The sequence below is a fragment of the Thamnophis elegans genome, chromosome 5, assembly GCF_009769535.1.
Source record: "Thamnophis elegans isolate rThaEle1 chromosome 5, rThaEle1.pri, whole genome shotgun sequence".
NCBI classification, from domain to species: Eukaryota; Metazoa; Chordata; class Lepidosauria; order Squamata; family Colubridae; genus Thamnophis; species Thamnophis elegans.
The window spans coordinates 77,546,230-77,571,319 of NC_045545.1; the positions used below are offsets into that span (position 1 = coordinate 77,546,230).

A 25,090-nucleotide genomic window follows, 5' to 3' on the forward strand; every position below is an offset into this window, starting at 1 on the left:
TATTGCATATGATTGAAATGGGTGAAAACAACAAGTATTTGCAAAAGAAATTAGTTAAACATTTTTGTAATTTCACTTTATAAATGTTTTCTATCTTTCACCATTTAACAGTAAGTCTGGGGTTTGTTTTGGTGGAGTGTTTTCTGCTCCAGTATATAAAATATGCAAGAATATTTGTTTAATGACACTTTTTAGGGAATTTGAGTTTTGATCCGCATTTCGATTCTACTAGTAACTGACAAATTACGTGTCTTATTCTTTAAATAGTTTTTAATGTTTTCTTTTCTGTAATGTTTTTTTAAGTATTAAACTTGAGCAAAGCTTCTAATGACAGATCTAGAAGTCTGAATAATTTCCTTCTGCCCCAACCTGTTCTACTACTCAGACTTCAACTACTTGATTTAAGAGAAACGACCAGAAATATTACTAATTTATTCCTGCAGCGCTTTCTAATCACTATCACAATAAAGGCTGTATCTTCTTAATCACAATTTAGATTGAAATATTAAGATCTGTACTTGTGCTTTGTTAATTATTTATTATTTATTAATTATTATTTTCAATTTTTAATCAGGTTTAGCTACACTAAGCAGGAATGTAATTGTTTTAATTTCATCTTGGTACAGTGTGTAAACCTGCTCAACGTGGTTTGTAAAACAGCCAATTGTGTTTAATAAACAAAGGTTTAACAATTTATGATTTAGGCAGATGTAAATAATCATTTGTCACCCTGAAGAATCCATCCAAATTAAGGTTGAAAGTCATGTTTAGGAAGCTGAATGCATCCATTATGTGCTAGTTTTTGAATTTCATAATTTTTAATACAATTTAAAAACCCGAGTATTGTTTCCAACTCTGGTAAAATCAGGAAGCCTGTAAGATGTTTTCTGTTATATGATTCTCATCTCAGAATACTGTGGACTGGAGGACAAAAACATCATGCATTTGTGACTTGGATAACCTTGTTGTTATCTGAAATGTATGCTTTGGCTTAAATCCTAATTGGGATGGAATTAGGTGACATAATAGTAATGCTCTATCTGGAGTGAGGCACTAAAAAATTGTCCTTTTAAAGGAAGTATTGGGATAGACTGAAAGGTGAGAACTGAAATTTTGCATTTTTTTAAAAAAAAGTATTAAAAAATAATGCATATAACAGTAAAGACAAGTGAATTCTTGGGATAAGAACAGCTCCATAATGGCTCTATTATGAATATGCCATTGTAATAATGTTTCAATCCAATATAAACCACACAGCCTTTAATCATCAAAGCAAGGCCGGAGATGCATAGCTTATTTTCTTGCCAAACAAATTAGTTGCTATTTCTGTTGCCAGAATTTGTAATAGCAATACTCATTGAGCTTAAATATTGCTTTCAAGCTTAATTCTATTTTGACATATAATTTGCCTAGAATGAATCATCAATTAACTTTTCAGTAGTTCAGTAAATCAAATGCAATTGGCATGTTGTATAAAAATATGTTTTAATAATTGAAGGCTCGTGCAATATATGACACATTTCATTTTCTTAAGTTTACATAATATCACTAAAGGGCTAGGCAGTTTTTTAGTTTTATTGGAGGGATTATTATGAACTGTAGTAACACTTTTATCTTACCTTTCAGTTTCTTCTAACATGGCAAACCCCAAAGAGAAAACACCCATGTGTCTTGTGAATGAGTTAGCCCGTTTCAACAAGATTCAGCCTGAATATAAACTTTTGAGTGAGCAGGGTCCAGCTCACTCGAAGGTAAAATTGTTTGTATGATGGTCATGTATTTAGCGAAAGGAGATCTCTTAGACAAAGAGGCTTTATGTGTGTATGTGAAAGATACATACAGAAAGTTTACATATAATCTGTGGTATAGCTATATTAGTTTGAGATCCTAGGGCTATGATGGCGAGCCTATGGCACACGGAGCCCTCTCTGTGGCCGTGTGAGCCGTCGCCCAGCCCAGCTCCACTGTGCATTCGTGTGCACCTCCCACTTTATTTTGTGCTTTTCTTTTGAGTCAGTTTTTAATTCCTAGTAACTGTTTGGATGTCCCTGCAGTTTTCTTGGCTAAGTTTTTTGGAAGTAGTTTGCCTATTTTCTAGAGTGATGGAAAGTGACAGGCCTAAGGTCTCCAGGTTTTTAGCCTGATGCCTTAACCACTATGCCAAACTAGCTTTAATGTTCCTTGTGTAGTTACTGATTTATAGTGTTTTACATTTTCACTGTAACTTTATACAGCTTATCAACATAAAACAGTTATAATACAATATAAATTTGTTACATGTTTCAGCCAATCTTTATTTTGCTTTCCACTGGTTTCTTTTATTTTGGTTATACACAGTAGTAGGAAATTATATAAACAAAATACCTACTGAATTATTGTAGCATAGCAAATGAGGTTAAAGACCTAACCCTAATATACTTTGAGATGTTAGTTACAAAATAGGTCCCAGATTATGCATGTATTTAATATTTTTTTTACCTTTCAAAAATTATTGGAAAGATATATGTAAAGACAGTTGGGGAGATGAAACCCACAAAAAAAAAATAAGGCCTTTATTAAAAATTAGATGGAATTTGAAGCAGTTCAATTTTGCTAAATAACTTATACATATTTTATACAGGAATCCCTAAGCTTTAGAGTTACATTATCACTGTGTTATAATAATGATATATGGATTTTACAACTTTTAGCCTTCATGTTTGAACACCATGTACATATTATGTGTACATGATCAGGCAGAGAAAGTTAAAGTTTACTTCTCATTGCTAGGTGTTTACAGTGCAGCTGACTCTTGGGGACCAGCATTGGGAAGCTGAAGGAACTAGTATTAAGAAAGCTCAACATGCAGCTGCTGCCAAAGCTTTGGAAGGGACAAGATTTCCTAAACCTACAGCTCGCCCATCTCGCAATGAAGGAAAGAATCCAGGTACAGTATGAGCTGCTGTCATAAGAAAAGTAGACATTTCAGTGACATATAGAACTTGAGAATTTTGCCCTTTTGTTTTTAAAGTATAATCTTGTGCTATACTACCATGTTTTAAGAAAATAGACAGTATTCTGACCAATTTATTTCTTTTTTTCTTGGCATTTTAGTGTGACTTGGCTTAAAAGAAGTAAGAGAAATAAACGTATATGATAAATTAAAGTGTGGTAACTGCTAGATAGAACTGAACAAATATTATGTGAAAATGAATTTCCCATTTGACAGATGTAAATACTCAACTTTGAAATGATCACATTGATTTTTCATTTAAAAATATGAAATCCGGTTAACAAGAATTCCTCTATCCATTGATTTATTTAGCATTTCACTCCAGATCACATATATATTACCCAATATATCATGATGTGTTCTTTTACTAACTCAAAAATTAGATCATTTATAGTGTGCTTTGCCTGTTATTGTTGTTGTAATGCCAAGTTTAGAAGATGGCTGCAGAATTCGTTTTTCATAAATTGTTTTTGCTTTCCTTGAAATCACAAAGCAGTGTTTAAAGAATATGAAGTAGCTGATCTTGAAAACTTAGGCTAAGAAACAAAAAGCTCTTTTTGGAATGTTGTGGGCTTTTCGGTTTCATGTTAAAGAAATTAAATTGTTGTTATTTTATCCCGGCTTTTTATGTAAGTCAAACATATCTAATGCCCTTGTCTCCTATTTTTCTCACAACAACCATATAGAAATAGATTTCACTAAACTACGGCACTGTTTAGCAACAGTTCAGGTACAGCAGCACTGAAAAAGCAACTTTATGAACACTTTTCACATTTATGGCTGTTGCAACATCTGTATGGTCACATGATTGACATTTAGCTGCTTTGCAATCAGCAAACATTTATAACCAATGCAGCATCCCATGGTCCCATGATTATCGTTTGTGCACTCCACAGCTGGTTTTCCAACAAGCAGAGTTAATGTGACATGTGACATTGTAAACCCATTGTATCAAGTGATGTTTTGTTTAACAAGTGTGTTACTTAACAACAGAGATGCTGGTCTCAACTGTGGTCATTAAGCGAAGACCATCTTTATATTATATTAGGGGTAATTGTACAATTTCGGGATTCTGACCTTAGGAGAAAATCGTTTTTTCCCCTCTGTTGTCCCTGCACTGCAATTACATGCCCATTAAGGCCAATCTATCTTCAACTAACTTTGCCATTGTCCTCTTCCATATCTGGCTCTTTTTCTCTTTTCCTGTTTTGCTTTAAACAGTTTTGGGGCTATAAAATAAGAACAATTATTGTTTGAAGTACCCAGGAGAATGTATTTGGGGTGCACTGGAAGTTTTGTGTGTAAGGCTACCTCCTGTTCATCCTTACTCTTAATTCTTTATCCTAAGATATTTCATGTTGCTTGGTAACTATTGTTAATATTTTGCTGTAAAGCTGCTGAATAGATGGGCTTTTTAATGATCTGTTGGTAAAATGAGAACTTCAGCCTTGAACTCTCTCTTTTTTTGGTAATTCTATAATTCTTTCACAATAAAACATTGATATTTAGTCAGGGCAAAATAATCCAGTGAGCCGCTCAATGTGGGTTTTGAGATCTCAGTTGGCAACCAGAGAACTTCATTTATATGCTCTGTTCTTGCTGTCTCATTTATTCCCAGGTATCACTTTGAGATTTCAGAGATATATACTAGGTTGCAGCAAAAGTACATGCCTCAGAAAACACTAGTGTTCTTGGAAGAAACCTACTTATTACTCTTTAGGTTTATGTGGAATTCTGATTTGCAAACATTGTCATATTATGCATACAAGAAATGGTTGGCTATTATGCCAAAGCGGAGTGCAAGCTAAAGGGGCCTTGTGTTTATACTCAGTGAAGTGGGGAAAAAAGCATTTGTATTTAATCAAGCATATATAATGCAAACCTTCTTGGTAATGTATAACTTTCAATATCTGCTGGACTTTTTCCCCCTGCCCATGCAGTTCAAGACTTTCTAATTACATGCTTGTATTTGAATACTGTTTGCAAATATCAGGCAGCCTATGTGTTATATAGGAAGAATGTCTTCAGATAACATTTCCATTAACTCTTTTTAATTAAAACAAGTACCTTCCCTTAACAAATTTACATTAAGACTTGCAATATAGTTACTATTCATCATTTTACATAGAAGTCTTGTTCTTCTCTCCCTACCCCAAAAGCCTGCTTAGGTTAAGTGTTCTCAGCACTGCATGAAACTAAAGAGCTTCACTTTTAACACTTGCTCTGTCTTTGTTTTAGATAGTGTAACCCCCACAGTGGAGCTGAATGCGCTTTGTATGAAACTGGGAAAGAAACCTATGTACAAGCCTATAGATGCTTACACAGAGATGAGGTCCACCTACAACTACAATATGAGAGGCGGTGCTTATCCCCCACGGTAAGTCATACCTCAGCACTTTTATATAATGAAATCCTGCGTTACTCAAAACAGTTTTGCTTCTGAACAATATTTTCTTATAAATTTATTATATAATATTATATAATATATAAATTTATGTACCATCCATCTCGTTTCAAAGAGACTACCAGTATGTTCCAATGGTCTCCCCAGAAACAGCAAGTTTGAATTAACTATATTCATACAAGGAAGTCACTGCTAGAGCATTGTAATTTACCTTCACAAATTAATGGTGCAACCTTTCCAAGCATAAACATAATAGGTGGATGATTGAGCTGACATAGATTTCCCCCCCCCTCCTTTTTGGATAGGAAATGCATAATAATAATAATAACAACAACAACAACAACAATTTGCAACAACAGAATTGTATCACAACGGCCAGTTGTTTCGCCGGATTTGGCATTGATTAGTAGTCGGGCCCCACCCAGGGGCCTAGGACACCGTAATGTATTTTCGTAATATGCGTGCAGATCCAAGCAGTGCGGCTTTTTGCATGTGACTGATGGTGATTTTGTCAATTTTTAACTGTTTTAAATGTAATTCCAGTGCTTTTGCAATAGCACCCAGTGTGCCAATTACCACTGCTGGTTTGTGGCATAATCGTTAAATTTCGAGTTTTAAGTCCTGGTATTTCGTGATTTTTTCATATTCCTTCTCGTCGACTCTGCTATCACCTGGTATTGCGATGTCTATGATTGTAACCTTATTTTTCTCAACCAGTTTTTGGTGACTTTTTCAGGCTTATGTTCCCACCAGTTTGTTGCAATGGATGATTTGTGCTACTGAATTGTGTTGTTTTTGTTGTTGTTGTTGTTGTTGTTGTTGTTGTTGTTACACCAGACATCATTTTGAAATCTAAATTGAATGGTGGAAATACAATCAAGGCCATAAATACCTGGGCAATACCAGTTATAAGATACACAGCTGGTATAGTTAACAGGACACAAGCTGATTTGGACATTTTGGACTGAAAAACCAGGAAACTAATGACAATGCACTACAGTTTACATCCACGTGGTGATACTGATAGACTATACCTGCCCCGAAAATCAGGTGGCAGAGGATTATTACAAGTGAAGCAAATAGTTGAAGAAGAAAAACATGCACTGGCTGATTATTTAAAAGAAAGTCAAGAACATCTATTAATCGAAGTAAAGAACAAAAATCTATTGAAGGTCCAACAGACAAAACAAGAATACAGAAAAGATGTGATAAAATCAAGAATGGAGAGTTGGCAGAACAAAGCATTGCATGGCCAATTTCTGGAAAAAATAAAAGATAAAGTGGACAGTGAAAAAACTTGGTTATGGTTAACAGCAGGTACATTAAAGAAAGAAACAGAGTCACTAATTCTGGCTGCGCAAAAACAAGCTATCCACACAAATGCCATTAAGGCCAAAATCTAAAAATCCTCTGATGATGCCAAATGTAGACTTTGCAAAGAAGCTGATGAAACTGTTGATCACATACTCAGCTGCTGTAAAAAAATCACGCAGACTGATTATAAATTGTGGCACAATTCAGTAGCACAAACGATCCATTGGAATTTGTGCAAAAATTATAATATTAAAACAGCAACAAACTGGTGGGAACATAAGCCTGAAAAAGTCACCAAAAATCAGATGGTCAAGATCTTGTGGGATTTTCACATACAAACGGACAAAATACTGGTGCATAATACACCAGACATCACACTGGTTGAGAAAAATAAGGTTACAATCATAGACATCGCAATACCAGGTGATAGCAGGGTCAAGGGTTCGGTCTTATCCCCCATACTATTTAACATATACATGAAACCGCTGGGCGAGATCATTCGGAGGCACGGGATAAAATACCATCAATATGCGGACGATACGCAGCTGTATCTGTCCGCCCCGTGCCGACTCAATGAAGCGGTGGACGTGATGAGCCGGGGTCTTGAGGCCGTTAAGAACTGGATGAGAGCTAACAAACTGGTACTCAACCCGGACAAGACCGAGTGGCTGTTGTGTTTCCCTCCCAACAATTTGGCTTGCGTTCCATCACTCAGGCTGGGGGGTCAAAATTTATACCCCTCAGATAGGGTCCGCAACTTGGGAGTCCTCCTGGACCCACAGCTGACCTTTGACCACCATCTGTCGGCTGTGACCAGGGGGGCATTTGCCCAGGTCCGCCTGGTACGCCAGTTGCGACCCTACCTGAACCGGGAGGCCCTCACAACAGTCACCCGAGCCCTTGTGATCTCTAGGCTGGAATACTGCAATGTGCTCTACATGGGGCTGCCCTTGAAGAGCATCCGGCGACTTCAGCTAGTCCAGAATGCGGCCGCGCGAGTGATAGTGGGCGCACCTCGGTACGCCCACATAACACCCATCCTCCGCGAGCTGCGCTGGCTACCTGTTGATCTCCGGGTCCGCTTCAAGGTGCTACTCACCACTCATAAAGCCCTCCATGGTAGTGGATCTGATTACTTGAGAGACCGCCTTCTGCCGATTACCTCCCTTCGTCCCATCAGATTGCACAGAGTGGGCCTCCTCCGAATTCCATCCGCCAGTCAGTGCCGACTGGCGACTACGCGGAGGAGAGCCTTCTCAGTAGCAGCTCCGACCCTTTGGAACGACCTCCCCGTAGAAATTCGCACCCTCACCACAGTCCAGAGCTTCCGCATAGCCCTTAAGACCTGGCTATCCCGTCAGGCCTGGGGATAGGATTTTATACACCCCACCCGAATGTTGAATGAATGTTGTGTTTTATTACTATTTGTATTTGTATCCACATATTGTTTTACGTCTTGTTTTGCACTCCCTTCCCGTGAGTTGTAAGCCGCCCTGAGTTCCCTCAGGGAAAAGGGCGGCCTATAAGTGACAATAAATACCTAAAAATACCTAAAAACGAGAAGGAATATGAAAAAATCGCGAAATACCAGGGCTTAAAAATTGAAATTCAATGATTATGGCGCAAACTAGCAGTGGTAATTCCAGTGGTAATTGGCACACTCGGTACGATTCCAAAAGCACTGGAATTACATTTAAAACAGTTAAAAATTGACAAAATCACCATCAGTCAAATGCAAAAAGCCGCACTGCTTGGATCCTCACGTATATTATGAAAATACGTTACAACGTCCTAGGCCCCTGGGTGGGGCCCGACTAGTAACCAATACCAAATCCGGCGAAACAACTGGCTGCTGTGATACAATTCTGTTGTTGCTAATAATAATGATGATGATGATAATAATAATATTGTCAAACTATATTAAGTTAACAGAATATGGGTGGGAAAATGTGCACTCTTTGTTATTTGTGAACAGTACTTAGTGGCAAAGCATGTGTTATATTGTTGAAAAGCGCCTCCTGCTTTGCAGTGTTCTGAAAAGAATAATATACCTTCTTTCCCCAGCATTGAAGCCTGTCTCCTGTTGTCCTGGGCAAATAGACTTGGTCTCTCCAGTGAGAACTGCTTAACACATTTAAAATCCTAAAGCTTTTTAAAAATCACCTGTCCATCTGTTTACCAATTCAGAATATTGTCTCTTGTCCCTGTTTATTCAGAGAAACTGTTTGGTATTTTCCACCTTGTACCAGAATAAATGCTCCAGCAAAATGATGGGATTAAAAATGAATATTAAATAATTCAAATTAACAAGAGGGTGTTGGGCATTTATTAATAAGTTTAATGTTAGTAAGTTTACTTTAGTAAGTTTGATGTTTATGAAGCCACCCAGAGTTGCCTTGAAGCAAGATGGGCGGCAAACAAACAAACAAACAAACAAAGTGGATGCCCAGGCACTTTAACAGAATCATGTCTTCAATGCCTTTCAGAAAGTCAGCAGGGTTGAAGCCAATCTAACCTCTGGTGGGGATGATGTTCCAAAGAGTGGTTGTTGTGGTAGAAAAAGATCTCCTGGGTCCTATCAGATGGCACTCTTTGATAGATGGGACCCGTAACCGGGGAAAGGTGATCCCTCAGATGACCCACCCTCTTTCCAAGCTTTATATGTTATTATAAGAAGCAATCTGTCAACCAGTGAATTGAACCCAGAAGCAATCTGGCAACTAATGCAGTTTACAGAGCATGTTACCCTAAATTTGACTGAGTCATGGGCAAGCCAAAAGTTGCCCACTTTTGTGGATGAAACAAGTTTTGTTCAAATGAATTCACACATGTCTTACTGTTAGATTGGCCTTTCTCTAGCTTTGTTAGCTACATTACAGTCATGAATGTTAGGTGGGATGGTCATAGTATGATTACTACCCATAGGTTTTATAAGTGGTTCTTTTTATCACATTATGACCTCTGGAGCCAGGCAGTACAGGTTTTTTCAGATTATAATTTCAGAAGTAGATTTTTCCTTCATTGTGAGGATGGCTTGAAAGAGAATGTGGGGACAACAGGTCTTTGGAACACATCCTCTCTTTACTATAGAAAACAAACACACTGAATTCAATATTGCACGCAAGTTTTGAAAGATATGGATGTCACCCATGTTTTTTGGAAATCAGATGGGGAATGTATTAAAGTCATGAAGAAAATGTTTGGACTGGATTCATGATGTTTTTGTTTGTGTTACTAGATTTATATAAAGACAATTATGTAATTATACAGTGTTGAACTAAGAATCTTCCAAAGGGTCAACTCTTTAGAGTTCCCTTGTCCAAATTGGCTGGGAATTCTATGAACTGCCATTCTTTTATGTTTCTGAAGTGAACCAGTTTGGCTAATCTGAAAAACAGTGTGTGCTGTAGTCTGTCATTCAAACATGGAAGGGCCAACCATTGTGCATTTGGTTCAGTATTGGCTTTTATTGTAAGCTCTTAAACTTTGTTTCCTGGCAGAGTAACTTCATGTGGACTGGAAATCTGAAATGTAAAATCTTTCTGTTTTTAGGTACTTCTATCCATTTCCTGTAGCACCATGGCTCTATCAAGTAGAGCTTTCTATAGGGGGACAGCAGTTTCATGGGAAAGGTAGAACACGACAGGCTGCTAAGCATGATGCAGCTGCTAAAGCACTGAAAATCCTGCAAAACGAGCCCCTGCCTGAGAAACCAGAGGTAGTATGTCTGGAGCATTATCCAAGTCCATTCAAAGCTTTTGATTATGCTTTGAAGTTCATTGAAAATAACAGTGTTGTTCTGTTTCAATTTGTGCAATGCTGTGGCATTGATATTTGAAGACTTATGTGCACTTTATTTTGGGGACATTTATCCTGTTCCTATGGTGGCTTTCCCAGTTGAGTTATTGTGAATCCATCATGTACTTCTAGCTAATCAAAAATAAATCTGTTATTTGCTGTTGCAGCATCTGAGAGACATGGAAGCTGATTTCAGGATAATCAACATGTTAACCAGTAGAAATTGTTTTATTATAGGCACAATAAACAAAACTCTAATTTTGTTTGCTTAAAATATCTTTAGGCTGTATGTTAGGGTTCGGTGGTCTTCCAGGACAGCTTAAAAGATAACAGTAGTACATTCAGTATGAATGTGTAATCCATTCTAGCATGTGGCTAGTCAAGGAGAGTAATATTGAGAATTGATTATAAATTGGCAGGATAGGAAACACTGCTGGCTTAGCATGAATCTGTTTTTCAGTATTCATAAGCTTTTCCATTGCCCAGTGTTGAAACATTTTCTCTGTTTCTTTTAGCTTAGGCCTGAATTTACATACTGTGTTAAGTTACATTTGTTAATTGCTTATTCAAAGAAATTGCAGTTTGATGAGTTCACTCAATAAAATCATGTTTTGTTTATGAACTACTGTGGCTAGCATGTGATGCACTTTACCAAAACTGAACAACATTAAAGCCAGTACCTTACCAATTATCCCAATCAGTTGGTAACTAAATTACATTGATGGCAAAAAAAGGTGCCCAGTAAACCCATTCAAATACAATATGTTGGTAAGTCATAATGCATTGCAGAAATAGGATACTTTCTCCCAGGAAATAAGATTTAACTAATACCATAGCAGCCAAGAATTCTGTAATTCTATTTCATGCAATGCTGGTGAAAAGTTATTAATAAGGTTGCCTCTTTTTTAATTGTATGATATGAATCCTTCTGTAATTATCAACACTTAAGCTGCACCACAAAATTCCATTATTTACTTGAGTTCTATATTTTAGTTTACAGGGGGGGGAAATGTAATCTGTTTGCGGCAGAACTGAATTATTGGTACTATCCACATGCATTTGTGAAAGGCGATTGATGTATAATTGTTTAATTTGGTGTACTTTTAGAATCTGCCTGTTTAGCCTAGTACTAGTTTTTAGAGAGACATTAGTCTTTTTGCAGCATATTAAAACATATTGTGGCACCTTGAAGTTTAACAACATTCATTATTACATTAGTTTTGTGTATAACAGTACACTTCATCAGATGCATGAGTGCTGTCCTATATGAAAAGTATTGTGCACTTCATGGCCTGCGATCTCTAGAAACTTGCTTTTGTTAAGCTAAGGTACCACAGGACTTCTTACTATAGCTAGTAATGTGCTAGTTAATAGCAGTTCTACAGGTTCTTTGGTAGGGTGCTTGTCTAACATTGCTATCAAACTCCTCTAAACTCAAAATATCAAAATCTGTGAACTTGTCACTTCTGTATTCAAAGCATCCTCTGTATGAAAAGCTATGTGTATAAAGACACTTTCTAAATAGCATCAATCCTACTTGTTTCTTCTTTGTCTACCCACTTCATTATTGCCTTGTAGCAGTATAATTCTAAAGAATTGCTGTTTTCTTTGGCTTTCTTGATGATCCCCTTCATCCCGTATGAGGCTATTTTGCATGAAACTAATTTGAAAGAGAGGAGGTTGTGCTTGTGATGTGTACTATTGCATGGCATAGCAATATTGTTTTGCTGCTGTAAGTGAAAGAGCATGTATAACATACAGCTGCTTGCTATGAGTTACCTGAACAATGTGTTCAGGCTTCTGTGTTCGTATGATTTTAATTAGGCTTAAAGTCCTTTTATGTATGAGCAGAAGCTTGCTTGATTTGATTTTAAGTGGACACCATAAAAATAGCTGATATAAATACATCTATTACCTTTGTCTGATAACCTGACTTACTCTCATAATCTCCTTTATTAAGAATTGCTTGAACAAATAATTATTGTCCGAAGCATCTTATTTGTCAGTATTATTGAAATATATACAAATATGCATGGATTTGCTTAAATACCAGCTGATTAACTTGCAGTGGAAAATTTGTTCAGGAATTGAGAATAAGAGTTCTGTCAAAGAAAATTCCTAGTTTTTAAAATGAAATATAGGAGGCTTCTTGCCTACATATTTCTAATGCCTTTCAGAGGGCAAAATCATTCTAATATAAAAACTAGAACAATGAGGAAAGCACATTTCCATCAAAACTGACATAGCAAGTTTCTATATATAAACAAAGTCCCACACTCATGTACCCTATTGGGTAATGAAACATCTGCAAACATAAAATTGAGCTCAGAGAGCACCAAGAATTCCACAGTTAAACTGTAAGGTAGTCGTCCGCATTGGAAAATTAGGTATTGATTTGAACTACCCATTTTTTAGAATTACTTTTGTGATTATATTTTCAAATATGATGTAGCTCATTGGACTATATTAATGAGATTTAATGTTGCTGGCTTGGACTGTAGCAAAGCTTGCACATTTAAAGCTAGGATGACATATACAGTAAGTCTTTTAAATCTCTCTGAAACTTGGAAAAGGAGTGGAAAAAAATGGAAGCCATGTCCTAAAGAAGCCTTATGCTGATGAAAGAAATCTGTTAAGCTACTAATAAAGGAAAGTCTACAGATTTGTAAATTAATTTGTTCACTGCTTGTACTATTTGAAAAGTCTTCCTGAAGTTTACCAAACATTCCCTTGTTGAATTTTAAACCTCTTGGTCCAAGTCCTTTCCTCTGTTGGAAAACCATAAATTAGTTCCATTTTGTGTAACACTTTAAAAAATTGAAGATGGTTATTAGTTCAAATTCTTGAGATGTATGCAGAATTATTATCTGCCTTTAATTCTGCCAGATTTTCAACATGTTTAATTTACAATTAAATGTAAACTTGTTGCCAAGTATGAAAACTTGGAAACTTTACATTAGGCTTAAATTTCAGCATTCTATGAATCTGTTTTTCCCCCCTTATATTTTTAAAATAAGAGTGCCTGTTGGGTATGATCCTTCTAATGTGGGTGAAATGAGGACCCAGATCGTTGGGGACAATATGCTGACCTTGTGAACTGCTGAGAGAGTGTTGCAAAGCACTATAAAGCGGTATATAAGTCTAAATGCTATTGCTATAGCATGGATAGAAATTCCAAAAATGAAGTGTGCACTAAAAAGGATATGCAGAGTAATTGAACCTTTTGCATAATTTTTTTCCTTAATATACAATCAGCTAAAATTTTAAAAAAAATACTTGGTATTTTTCCAGGTTTCAGAAATCGCATTGATTTTGCCCCAAATAGGATTAGTTTTAATATTTTAAGTATAGAATAAATAGTTGGAAAAGTTTCACAATTGCAGTAAAGGAAAGGAGTTTATGCCTTGCCTATTATAATAGTGTGTTCCTTTCTACTTGCTTTAAATGCCCATACTGCTGTTAGTTTATAATATAATGGTAGGTTAAGGGCAAAGGACTAATGTTAGAACAATCCAGCTTCAGAGCTCCCCTTGGGCACACAGCAATAATTGCATGGCTCTTCAGAAAGTAGCTGAGAAAGGGTAACATGTTTAGGAAAAAATCTTATTGGTCTTTGTTTACATAATACGTGCTGAATTGTATTGTGCAACAATACAAATACAAGCAATACCTGCTGAAACTCTAAAGTTTCTTGCTATTTTTTTTACATGCTTAGCACAAACTGTTGCATGTATACATCAAATATCCTTTCCTTGTATGTATTCCTGCATCTTTCAGAATATTCACAGATTTTTCAGACAATAACTTTTGGGCACTTCACTTGCATGTTAGGTAGTCATAGTGAGACATCCCTGAGCCTTCAATTTAATTTGCCTTTAAAGACATGCTTAACATTCCTATACTAACCCTCTACTGTGTGTAGTAGTCTTGTTGTTAGTGAGCTAGTATGACAGCTGTGCCTCTTCAATGTAATTGTTCTTCTCTTAGATAAATGGGAGAGAACCAGATGATGAAAATCTCAATAAATCTGAAATAAGCCAAGTGTTTGAGATTGCACTTAAAAGGAACTTGCCTGTGAATTTTGAGGTAGGTTTAGTTAATTGCTCTAAAAGCGGTTTTATTTTAGCATATTGAAGGCAGTAAAACATTTGACAGGGATAATACATTTGGTCAGATCTGACTGACCTTTAAAATTGTATTAGGGTATGTTTCTTTCCTGGGTCCAATAGTTAAATTGTTTTCCCTCTTAATAGATTACAAGTATGAAAATTAAAAGAAATAATATGCTGGCAGCAGCTAAATTATTTCATAAAGAATAGAATAGAATGAAAGATGCCACAAGTATCCTGTTCTAATACTTCACTGTGTATTGATAAAGTTCATTAAATGATAGAATATACAAATATATTAGCTCGAATTTAAAATTTAAAGATGAGCCGAGGATAATTTTCACTTGCATGTGGAATTCCTGATTTTTGCTGCAATCCCTAAATCAGGTATGTCAAACTCATGTCACGGCACTATAACATGATGTATGGGACTTTTTCCCCCTTCGCTAAAGTGGGCGTGGCCAGCGCGTGATGCATCCTGCCTGTAGGCCGGGAGTTTGACAGCCCTGCTGTATCCCATGTTATTCCAGAAGTGTCTCCAACTCCTTAGGAATAGCTGAGGAGGGACTGCAGTGTGAATGGGAGGGGGTGTCAAAGTGTGAAAGGGGAAAGTCAGAAATTCTTTCGGCAAAGGGATGTCTATGAATGATTGCTGAATCTATTGGCTGTGTTGACACATATTACCCAAAAGCAGTTCACTGTACTGTGAATCAACCACAACAGGCATTAAAGAAACCACAGTTTGAATTTCTATTTCTGGCAGTGGAGATAGTAGAGAAAAAAAGATGGGAGGCTTTGACTCATTTTGATTTCAGGCACATCAGTAAACTATGTTTTAGTGTGATGTCCAAATGCTGCCATTGGGTTCGATACTTCTTGAACATTAGAATTTAAAGATCACAACTGTTGGATGATATTGACATGACAGTTTTTAAAAGGTCACATATATTCATGTTTAAGAATGCACAGTACTATATTTCTGATATTGTTTGCATGAAATATAAAAGTATAAAAGTATTCAAATGTATCTCTTAGCAATAGCATATGATTCTTCATTGTGAATTAATATAAGGATATTGGTTTAATGCTAGTATGAATGCATGCCGAAGTGTAGTTTTATTTTTTTTAAAAAAAAACCGAAAACCTTAAAGTTTTGTGCTGGTCAAAATATTTACATCATAAGTGACTAAATTTATTACAATGACAATAAGATAGCAGAAACCATGCAATTAAATATGTAGATATGCATCTGTGTTTAGACTTACAATCTGGAGGGATGCTATAATAAACAGGGACGTTTTGAAAATACAATTATGTTCTAGTCCTGTTTATCAAGATTGCTGATTGATTGCCCCTTAATACTTCCCCCACAAATTTCAGTTTAGCTCATGTGAATGAAATTTGCTACAACCGTTGTACTTTACCATTTTTAATAAGTGTTTATCACGCTTTCACTCAGTTTTTACCTCTGAAACAGGTGACCCGGGAGAGTGGTCCCCCACATATGAAGAGCTTTGTAACAAAGGTATCTGTGGGCGAGTTCATGGGTGAAGGTGAAGGAAAGAGCAAGAAGATTTCAAAAAAGAATGCAGCTATTGCAGTCCTAGAGGAGTTGAAAAAGCTGCCTCCCCTTCCTACAGTTGAGAAAATGAAGCCACGAATCAAAAAGAAAACGAAAACAATAGTCAAGGTAAGAGAAAACTACAACTATCCAAGGAAATTTCAGAGGTGAAGCAAAGGAATTTTGGCTTACATTATTGAATATTGTAACTGTCAATTTCTGTTGTCATTGTATCACTCCTATAACACTTGTATTGCTATATGTGCTTGCTGCCCTCTGTAAGCCAAATTTTCTAACTCTGTTTCAATGAAGACTTGCTAAGTAGGCATTTCTTGTCTTTGTTTGGCTATGTTTAGCTTTATGCAGAAGTCGGTCATAAACGTGAAGTGCTAAGTACACTTGCTTGGCGCTTTCAAATTATCCAGCTCTCTATAAAATAAAAAAATAAAAAGTGCACCCATGATCCTTAAGAGTGTGTAATGTGATTGCGCTGTGTTACAATTTTTCTTAACAGCTGTTAGCTGATGTCAGCTTTTTCTGTCCAAATTGCAGACGAGTCCTGAATACGGCCAAGGTATGAATCCTATTAGCCGTCTGGCTCAAATACAACAAGCAAAGAAAGAGAAAGAGCCAGAGTATATGCTCATCACAGAACGTGGGTTGCCAAGGCGTCGGGAGTTCGTTATGCAGGTTTGAACAGTTTAGCACTTTTTTTGTGTGTGCATAAATTAATTCTAACAAATTCATTTACTGAATTCATAAATGCTGTTGAATATTAATATTTAGTTCACTTTCCTGTGCTAGTATCCAGCTGACCATGTCTGGGCTCAGAATTAGGAAAAGTCAAGTCTGGTTAATATTCCAGTAGGGAATACTTAATTAACTTACCTACTTGGTATCTGTACTTATAGGAATAGTATAGAACAGTATAGAGGTTTTAAGAATCTAGACGTAAAGCATTGCAAGAAATTTCTAAGGGAGATCATGACATGGATTTGTCTGTGTTATTTGTCCTACAGCAGGTATAATAAATGAGATTAAGGCAGTGAGTGGACTAATTTATCTTTCCATTTGACATGGCTCCCTTCTGTCAGATTATATTTACACGAATATGTTGCTAATGATCATCTATGCTTCTGTTTTTTATAAAAAGATACAAGAGCCATTTGGCATGGTGATTAAGAAGCTGAACTGGGAATGAAGGAACTTGAGTTCTAGTTCTGCCTTAAGCACTGAAGCCAACTGAGGAACTTTGGGCCAGTCTCTTTTAGACCTAGAAAGAAACCTCTTCTGTGTCAAGACTAATTCAAAAGTGCAAAAACAAAACAAAATGAAAAAAAAAATTGTTTTTTTTTCTATAATTCTAGGTGAAAGTTGGCATGCACACAGCTGAAGGAATGGGAACGAATAAGAAAGTAGCCAAACGCAATGCAGCTGAAAACATGCTGGAGCTCTTAGGATTTAAAGTCCCCCAACCACAGCCCCCAAAACCAGCACTAAAGACAGAAGAAAAGGTAAGACAAGATTGATTGCTATTGCTATTTATGAAGTAATACCTATATTTAATGAACACTCAACTTCAGTTAACTATGGGTGCTTTCCCAAAAAAAAAAAATCAAAATCAGACCAATAAGAAAGAAAGAATAAATGTCTGTCAATCTATCTATCTATCTATCTTGACACAATGTTTTTGCAGAAGAAGATTGAAATTACAGCTTTCATAGGTATTCATAATAGAGGGAAAGCAAATGCAAAATGACCAGGCTGAGTTGTAAAGGCATATTAAAATAAGACAGGAAGTTCGTTATTTTGACTTAGTCTCATCTTTTGATTCAGGTTACTATAATAATAAATCTGAATATATTTTCTATTAGACGCCAGTAAAAAAGCCAGGTGATGGAAGAAAAGTAACTTTTTTTGAACCTGGGTCTGAAGAAACATCTAATAGTAAGTGACTTTAATTTTGCTTTATTTCTATAATAATTTTATTAAGTGGATTAACTTAAATGATTAAAATCAAGAAATAGACCTATAGTAAATTGTTCATATAAAACAATTTAAAGCAAAATATAAATATATTATATAAATACTATAAGGTGGCGCAGTGGTTAAATGCAGCACTGCAGGCTACTGCTAGATCAGCAGTTCAGCGGTTCAAATCTCACTGGCTCAGGGTTGACTCAGCCTTCCATCCTTCTGAGGTGGGTAAAATGAGGACCCAGATTGTTGGGGGCAATATGCTGACGCTCTGTAAACCGCTTAGAGAGGGCTGAAAGCCCTATGAAGCGGTATATAAGTCTACTGCTATTGCTATTGCTATTGCTATAAATTTGAGAACATGAACCTAAGAGGATAAATATAAACGTTATTGTTTTGAAAACTAAGATAAGTTCATAGGCTATTAAGTAGATGCTTATGATTGGATGAAAATACATTAGAATTACTTGTATGTGTTTGTATATAGTTTGTCATACTATTTGCTCTGCAACAATTAATAAAAAGATAATCTCAAATATAAACAAGTTATTGGCAGCAGTGGAAGATAAATGTTCTCAATGACATAAATGCAGAGATCAGATGGTCAAGTAGGTATTAATCAGAAACAGACAGTCTCTCAAACAAACATTTTTGATGGTTTTCCAGTTAATGATTCAGTCTCAAACTACAATACATATGCACAAGCTATAAATTAGTCCACTCCCCCAAGTGGGTCATAAGCATGATACATTACATTCAGGTTCATTTTAAATCAGGTTGGTTTTTTTTTGAAGAATATACTGAATTAATAGGGAATCCATTATAAATTTCAAAATTAAATTCTGTCCATTCTGATTAAAAAATGAAGAATTGACAGAACACTTGCATTGTATGCTGAAAATGCATTTTCCTTAATTTTGTAAGCTTCTTCTAGTCTTTTGAGAAGACCAGCATTGAAAATCATTCAAATGATATTGGCCCTGAATTATTCACTCTTGTTTTGAGAAAAATGGATTTGATTTGCAACATCTTTTTAGACTTTATAGTCAATGATTTGCCAATTTGCAGGTAAGCAAATTTGCCTTTTAAATCTCCACTCTTGTATTGTGTCTCTTTATTAGGTAATAAAGAGGATGAGTTTAGGATGCCTTATCTCAGCCATCAGCAGCTTCCTGCTGGCATTCTTCCCATGGTCCCTGAGGTTGCACAGGCTGTAGGAGTCAATCAAGGACATCACACCAAAGAGTTCAGTAGAGCAGCCCCCAATCCTGCCAAGGCTACAGTGACAGCCATGATTGCAAGAGAATTGTTATATGGTGGCACTTCTCCTACTGCTGAAACCATTATTAAAAACAGTTCCTTGGGCCATGTTCCCCATGGGCCTCTCACGAGACCCTCTGAACAGTTGGATTACCTTTCTGGTGTTCAGGGAATCCAGGTAAACTAAAAGTGGATTATTTCAATACGTCTCTGTAGGGTTGGGCTTGAACAACTCACTCTGCAACAAACTGTTTTGGAAGAGCGTTTAAGTCAGCTTCTCTTTGTGAAGGTTTTTCTGCATAATCTCGGCCTACAGCATAGATGACTATGGCAGCTATTCCTGTGCTACTTTACCTTATTATATTTTATTTTCCTTACTTTCCTCTATCTCTTAGCTACTCATTTTTCAGCATTGCAGTTGATGAGCCTCTATCTGTATTCGGATTATTGTAGCAAGTTATTTCATAAAACTTTTCCAAGGACACTTGTTAGTTGAGAGATTCTTGATTTTTTTTTTCTATTTACCATATTTTTTGTAGTATAAGATGCACCTTTTCCCCTCCTTTGGCTTCTGCCTCCCCGCAATTTACCACTCTGCAGAAAATGGGGAAAATGGTGCTTGCGGAAGCTGCAGTAGGCGCTTAAACTATAACTTGCTGTTTGAGGCAAATTGCTGGGAGGCAGAAGCAGATTTTTTTTTCTTGCACTAATCAGGCTGTTTGCAATTTGCTGCAAGAAGGTAAGTCAATAACTATAAATACCTATAGAATGTTCAAATTATTTAAAGACTGCTTTATTATTGTTCTAGACAGCTTAACAAAATGAAGAAGCTTTTTAAAATAAATGCTTGATCTGAAGAGGCTCAGTGGTATTTTATCTTCTTTTAAATAGCAGAGAATAACTATATTTCCAGAAAGCACATCAATTTTAACAACATCTGTACAAGTATAATCAGAAATGTAACACTACAAACAGTGTATATTGTCTGTACTTTTTGCTTTTTGTTGCAAGGAGGCAAATTGCTGAGAGGCAGAAACAGATATTTTCCCCTTGTTTTCCTCCCCAAAAGCTAGGTGCATCTTATATTTTGGAACGTCTTATACTCCGAAAAATACTGTATATCTTGAATTAGTTTGACTTCTGTCTAATTACCCAATCAGCTCTTGCTAATCTTGACAACATTGCAGGGAAAGGTTTCACTCTTAAGGTGCTCCTAATGTGGTACATTTGAGAGAGCCGAGGTGGCACAGTGGTTAGGGTGCAGTACTGCAGGCCACTTCAGCTGACTGTTATCTGCAGTTCAGCGGTTCAAATCTCACCGGCTCAAGGTTGACTCAGCCTTCCATCTTTCCGAGGTGGGTGAAATGAGGACCCAGACTGTGGGGGCAATATGCTGACTCTGTAAACCGCTTAAAGAGGGCTGAAAGTCCTATGAAGCGGTATATAAGTCTAACTGCTATTGCTATTTTAGTAGAAAGATAGATTGTAAAACTCACATTTTTACCCACTTCATAACAGCTTGTGGATTGGGTCATTATTAACATCACTACCAGTTATTTGAGATTCTTAGCTGTAAGAGAGGCTGGCAGTCAAGCACCATGGGTGCTATAAAACTCATACAACTTCCATATTGTCCTATTGAGGTTTAAAAAATTTTAAATACATTTTTACATGGACCAAACCGTTGAGGTAGCTCAATTTTGACTGGGCTTTTGCATGAGAAGTCACCAATTTTTAAAATTGTGTGCAGTGCTTCTTGTTTCTATGAATACTGATTATTTTGCTACCATAGCACACATCTCCTCCTGCAATGTCTTACTGGTTATTAATTAAACATCTCCTCTCCCACTTTTTCGCACTGTATTTGGATATGAGTTTTTCTTTAAAAGAAAATCCTGCAGTTATTTTTCATTACGACAGTACTTAATATGCCTGAATTTCTTGAATTTCTACTGGTTAAAGTGTTGGGACACTCATCACAGAAAAAAGATTAGGGACATAATTGAAAATAATCATTTTTTCCTTTGTAAGGTGGAGTACAAAGATTTCCCCAAAAACAACAAGAATGAATTTGTATCTCTTATAAATTGTTCCTCTCAGCCACCACTGATCAGCCATGGAATTGGAAAAGATGTTGAATCTTGCCATGATATGGTAAGCGTACCTCCCTTTTTCACACTTTGATAGAAAAGAACAGTTGACACCTATATTTATTTATCCTGCTTCTAAGAAAGGTGCCTGCAGAGAAATGTTAGTATTGGACAATTTAAACTAGAATATAGTTGTCTTTCAGTGGGAAAACTGAAGGATGTGCTAATTCTGTATCATCAGAGGAACTATTTTTATTTGCATTCCCAGCAAATCCAGTATCATTGTCTAAAAAATTCTAATCAAATTTGGTAATAGTTGCTCTTCTTATACAACTAATTTTAATGGCCCACTTTCCCTATTCCAGGCTGCATTAAATATCTTAAAGTTGCTGTCTGAGTTGGACCAACAAAGTACAGAGATGCCAAGAACAGGAAATGGACCAATGTCTGTGTGAGTGAAAATATTTCCCATAACCCTGCAAAATCTGGGCTGCTGATTTTTATTTACTATTTTACAAAAGTTTTATATAAATATTTGCCTTAGTGTATTTATGTGAAAAGTCACAAATAATGGTGGTTGGAGATGGGGAATGTGTATCTGTTTAACTTTATAGTTTTAATATAGTTTGATATGTTTTAACTTTGATTGGAAGCTGCCCTGAGTTAGTTGGAAGATGGGCCGGCTATGTAAATATTTTAAATAAATAAATATATTTTAAATAAATAAATATATTTTAATAGATTTAAATAAAAAATATTTAAATATTTTAAATAAATAAATCAAATTGTACATCAGCATTATTTATTTATTTAAGCAATTGACATGGCCACCCATCTCATTAAATACAGCATACAAGCCACCAGTGAAAACTGTGTCACTGCTGTGATCATCTTACTTTGGATTACAGCAAAATATTCTGCCATTCATTTTTCTCTGAAGGTTTTGCTCACATCATTTAGCTACCCGTTTGGATGAAGTAAATTATATTGCTTCATTGGAGTAGGTTTTGCTTATCGGATGTTACTTAATTGTATTGTTGGCAGTGCACTTAAAGCAAATGGACAAACCCATAGCAGTAATTTGCTGTCTGAAAGAAAAGGTGGGTCTTATCATGAACTTTTGAAGAACTGAATCTTCCATCATTCAAAACATGGCTCTCTTCTAAAAAAAGGTATTTTTTTTCCTCTCCAGATGCGTAAAGCAAGAAATGGAAAGTGACCCCCTCCTCAAACCGGCTAGCTCAAACACTTTGGGACAAACACTGGACACCACTGCCTAAACAGGCTTGACTGGACCCAAACCTGAAAGCACCAGAGAAAATCAAATGCTTCCTAATAATGTAACCTAACTGTTTTAGAGCGCTACAGTTGTTACAACCCACTGTAGTGTCTAAATCATAACCGTTGCTTTTCAAACAGTGATAAAATTTTTAGTTTCATTGCATTGTTTTGAATGACACTATAAATTTTTCATTTAAAAGTTTCTTAATTGTACCTAGTACTATAGCACAGTTTAGAAACTTGATTGTCTGACACACTTATCTATGAACTAACTTGGGAAGATCATATCCATGTATGTGTTAAGTTTTTTTTTTTTAATGAAATTGTAAAAAATGTTCACTGGAAAAGGTGTGCCTACCATTTGATTATCAAAAAGTCAGTAAGGTGAACCTCGCCCTAAATCTCAAGACAGTTGAAAAATAATTATACATTTTAGAATTTTAAACTTTATTTGATCACTTTGATTTCTAGAATATTTTTGACGGGTAGGGAATAGGGAGGGAAACCTGAATGCAACAGAAGCTTCAATGGTCGCTAATCTTTGTTTTTAAAAAAATGTGTGTGTGTGTCTGTATATAAAGGCACACCAACTCAGTACAGTACAGGATATGATCTCAATGTAGTGCATATAAAGCTGCAGATTGATTTTCCTGAGTGCTTTATACTGTTTAATTACATCTCCATGTAGGGCTGAAAAAAATTACCTATGTTTATATATAAACTGTGTTGCTTTTGATGTTGTGTTTATTGCCCACAGCAATGTGGGCAATAAAGTTTTTGCATATGGTCCAGGTAAAGCACGATAGCATTGCAAGTTAAGTACTGCTTCAGTTCATTGTTTACGCTGGAATTTTTTCTCCCCATGGAATGTAAGTAAAACGTAGTGTTTGTCCAATAAATGGTAAATACTAAAAAAGAGGAGAAATTGTTTTTTATTTAACATCAATTTTTGTAGAACTTTATTTTTTAACTGCAGCAAGTTTTGAATGATGTAATATAATGAGTGAAAATTTAAAACTAATACATTCATAACTGGTTGTGAAGTCATTAAACAATTTACTCAAAATTATATATATCTATCTTTGTAAATACTCAGCATGGCTTATACACACACACTACATACATACTTTCATAAAAATAAATTCTAACTCTTAAAGAGGTAAACAGCAATCTCTTTCTAAAATATAAACCGAGTGGAAACCCAGAGATTGTTGCTTACTTGGGGTCATCTTAGGCTAGGGGTACACAACTTTGGGGATGGGCAAGAAGCAGTATGCCAAACAGTGGCTAAAGCCAGGACAAAAACTAAGTTACATGTTTTTGTTAAAATTAAATATAATTAATAAAGTGACTTCATTCTGCCCGCTGAAACTGGAATTGTGCAATATTCCCTGAAGAAAACAACAACCCTTTAGGCCTTTATCTAGACAAGTCCTTCCTGTTCAGACCACCTGCCCCTTCCAAATGAAGTCTGTTGTCTTCAATCAAATTTTAGGTTAAAATTTTGCAACAATTGGCCTAACTGGAAACTATGACTAACTGCAATAACCATGTAATCTGTTGCACCTAAATAGAGTTACAGTAAAGTAAGAGAAACCCTACCATAAACCATACTAACAACAGCATATTTCCCTTGGAGTATTAAATAGTTCATATAGAGATCAGTGGGAGCAATCCAAATTAAGTACGATAAGTTGTTCAGTGCCATCCTTTTATTCACAGAGATAGTTGAAAGACTAGATACCACATTCGTAATTACTTTGCTTTACTCAAACCCTTTCCAAGCAAAATGGATGCAATGGTTGAATGAGGTCAGAGGTTCCCAACCAGGGGTGTGAAAACTTGGGTTTAGATGTTTCAAAATTATAGTGTGCATACATGATTTTATATATATAATTATTTACTTTTGTAAGGGGTGCAAGAATATATCAGAAGCGTTGTAGGGGTAGAGAAACGGTTGGGAACCCTTGAATTAGGTTTAAAAATAGTTTCTATCCTTGGGCTGTCAGACTCTTAAACACAACCACAATCACTCCACGCACACATTGAAACGTATGACTAGTCTTTCTTTTTATTTTTTATTTTTCCTAATTACTTGCATAGGAATTATTCTTTATACTATTTATGTTATTTGTATTTTTGTCATGGATTGCACCAGTGATTTCGTTGTATACATGATGTACAATGACAATAAAGGCTATACTATAATTAGGTGATCTGAATCCATGCTAAGACTTCCAGTTTTCCTTCCTTCCTTCCTTCCCATCCATAGTTGTTCCAAACATCTCTTCACAAAAATAATCC

General features: G+C 36.0%; 1 protein-coding gene across 6 annotated transcripts in view; it reads left to right on the forward strand.

Moving 5' to 3' along the window:
- STAU1 (staufen double-stranded RNA binding protein 1) overlaps positions 1–23,855 on the forward strand; it is a 37,153-nt gene extending 13,298 nt beyond the window's left edge. For 2 of the 6 annotated variants that reach the window (XM_032217585.1, XM_032217586.1), the window contains 13 exons: positions 1,627–1,751; positions 2,770–2,926; positions 5,231–5,369; positions 10,263–10,428; positions 14,496–14,594; positions 16,077–16,307; positions 16,731–16,868; positions 17,546–17,692; positions 18,053–18,125; positions 19,277–19,593; positions 21,447–21,569; positions 21,871–21,956; positions 22,698–23,855. In XM_032217585.1, coding sequence (XP_032073476.1) covers positions 1,627–1,751; positions 2,770–2,926; positions 5,231–5,369; positions 10,263–10,428; positions 14,496–14,594; positions 16,077–16,307; positions 16,731–16,868; positions 17,546–17,692; positions 18,053–18,125; positions 19,277–19,593; positions 21,447–21,569; positions 21,871–21,956; positions 22,698–22,785 — 1,889 coding nt within the window. In that variant the 3' untranslated portion in view covers positions 22,786–23,855. Of the gene's footprint in view, positions 1–1,626; positions 1,752–2,769; positions 2,927–5,230; positions 5,370–10,262; positions 10,429–14,495; positions 14,595–16,076; positions 16,308–16,730; positions 16,869–17,545; positions 17,693–18,052; positions 18,126–19,276; positions 19,594–21,446; positions 21,570–21,870; positions 21,957–22,549; positions 22,606–22,697 lie in introns of all 6 variants that reach the window. The other 4 variants (XM_032217588.1, XM_032217587.1, XM_032217589.1 and 1 more) reach the window with 4 other exon arrangements.
- The last annotated feature ends 1,235 nt before the right edge of the window (positions 23,856–25,090 follow it).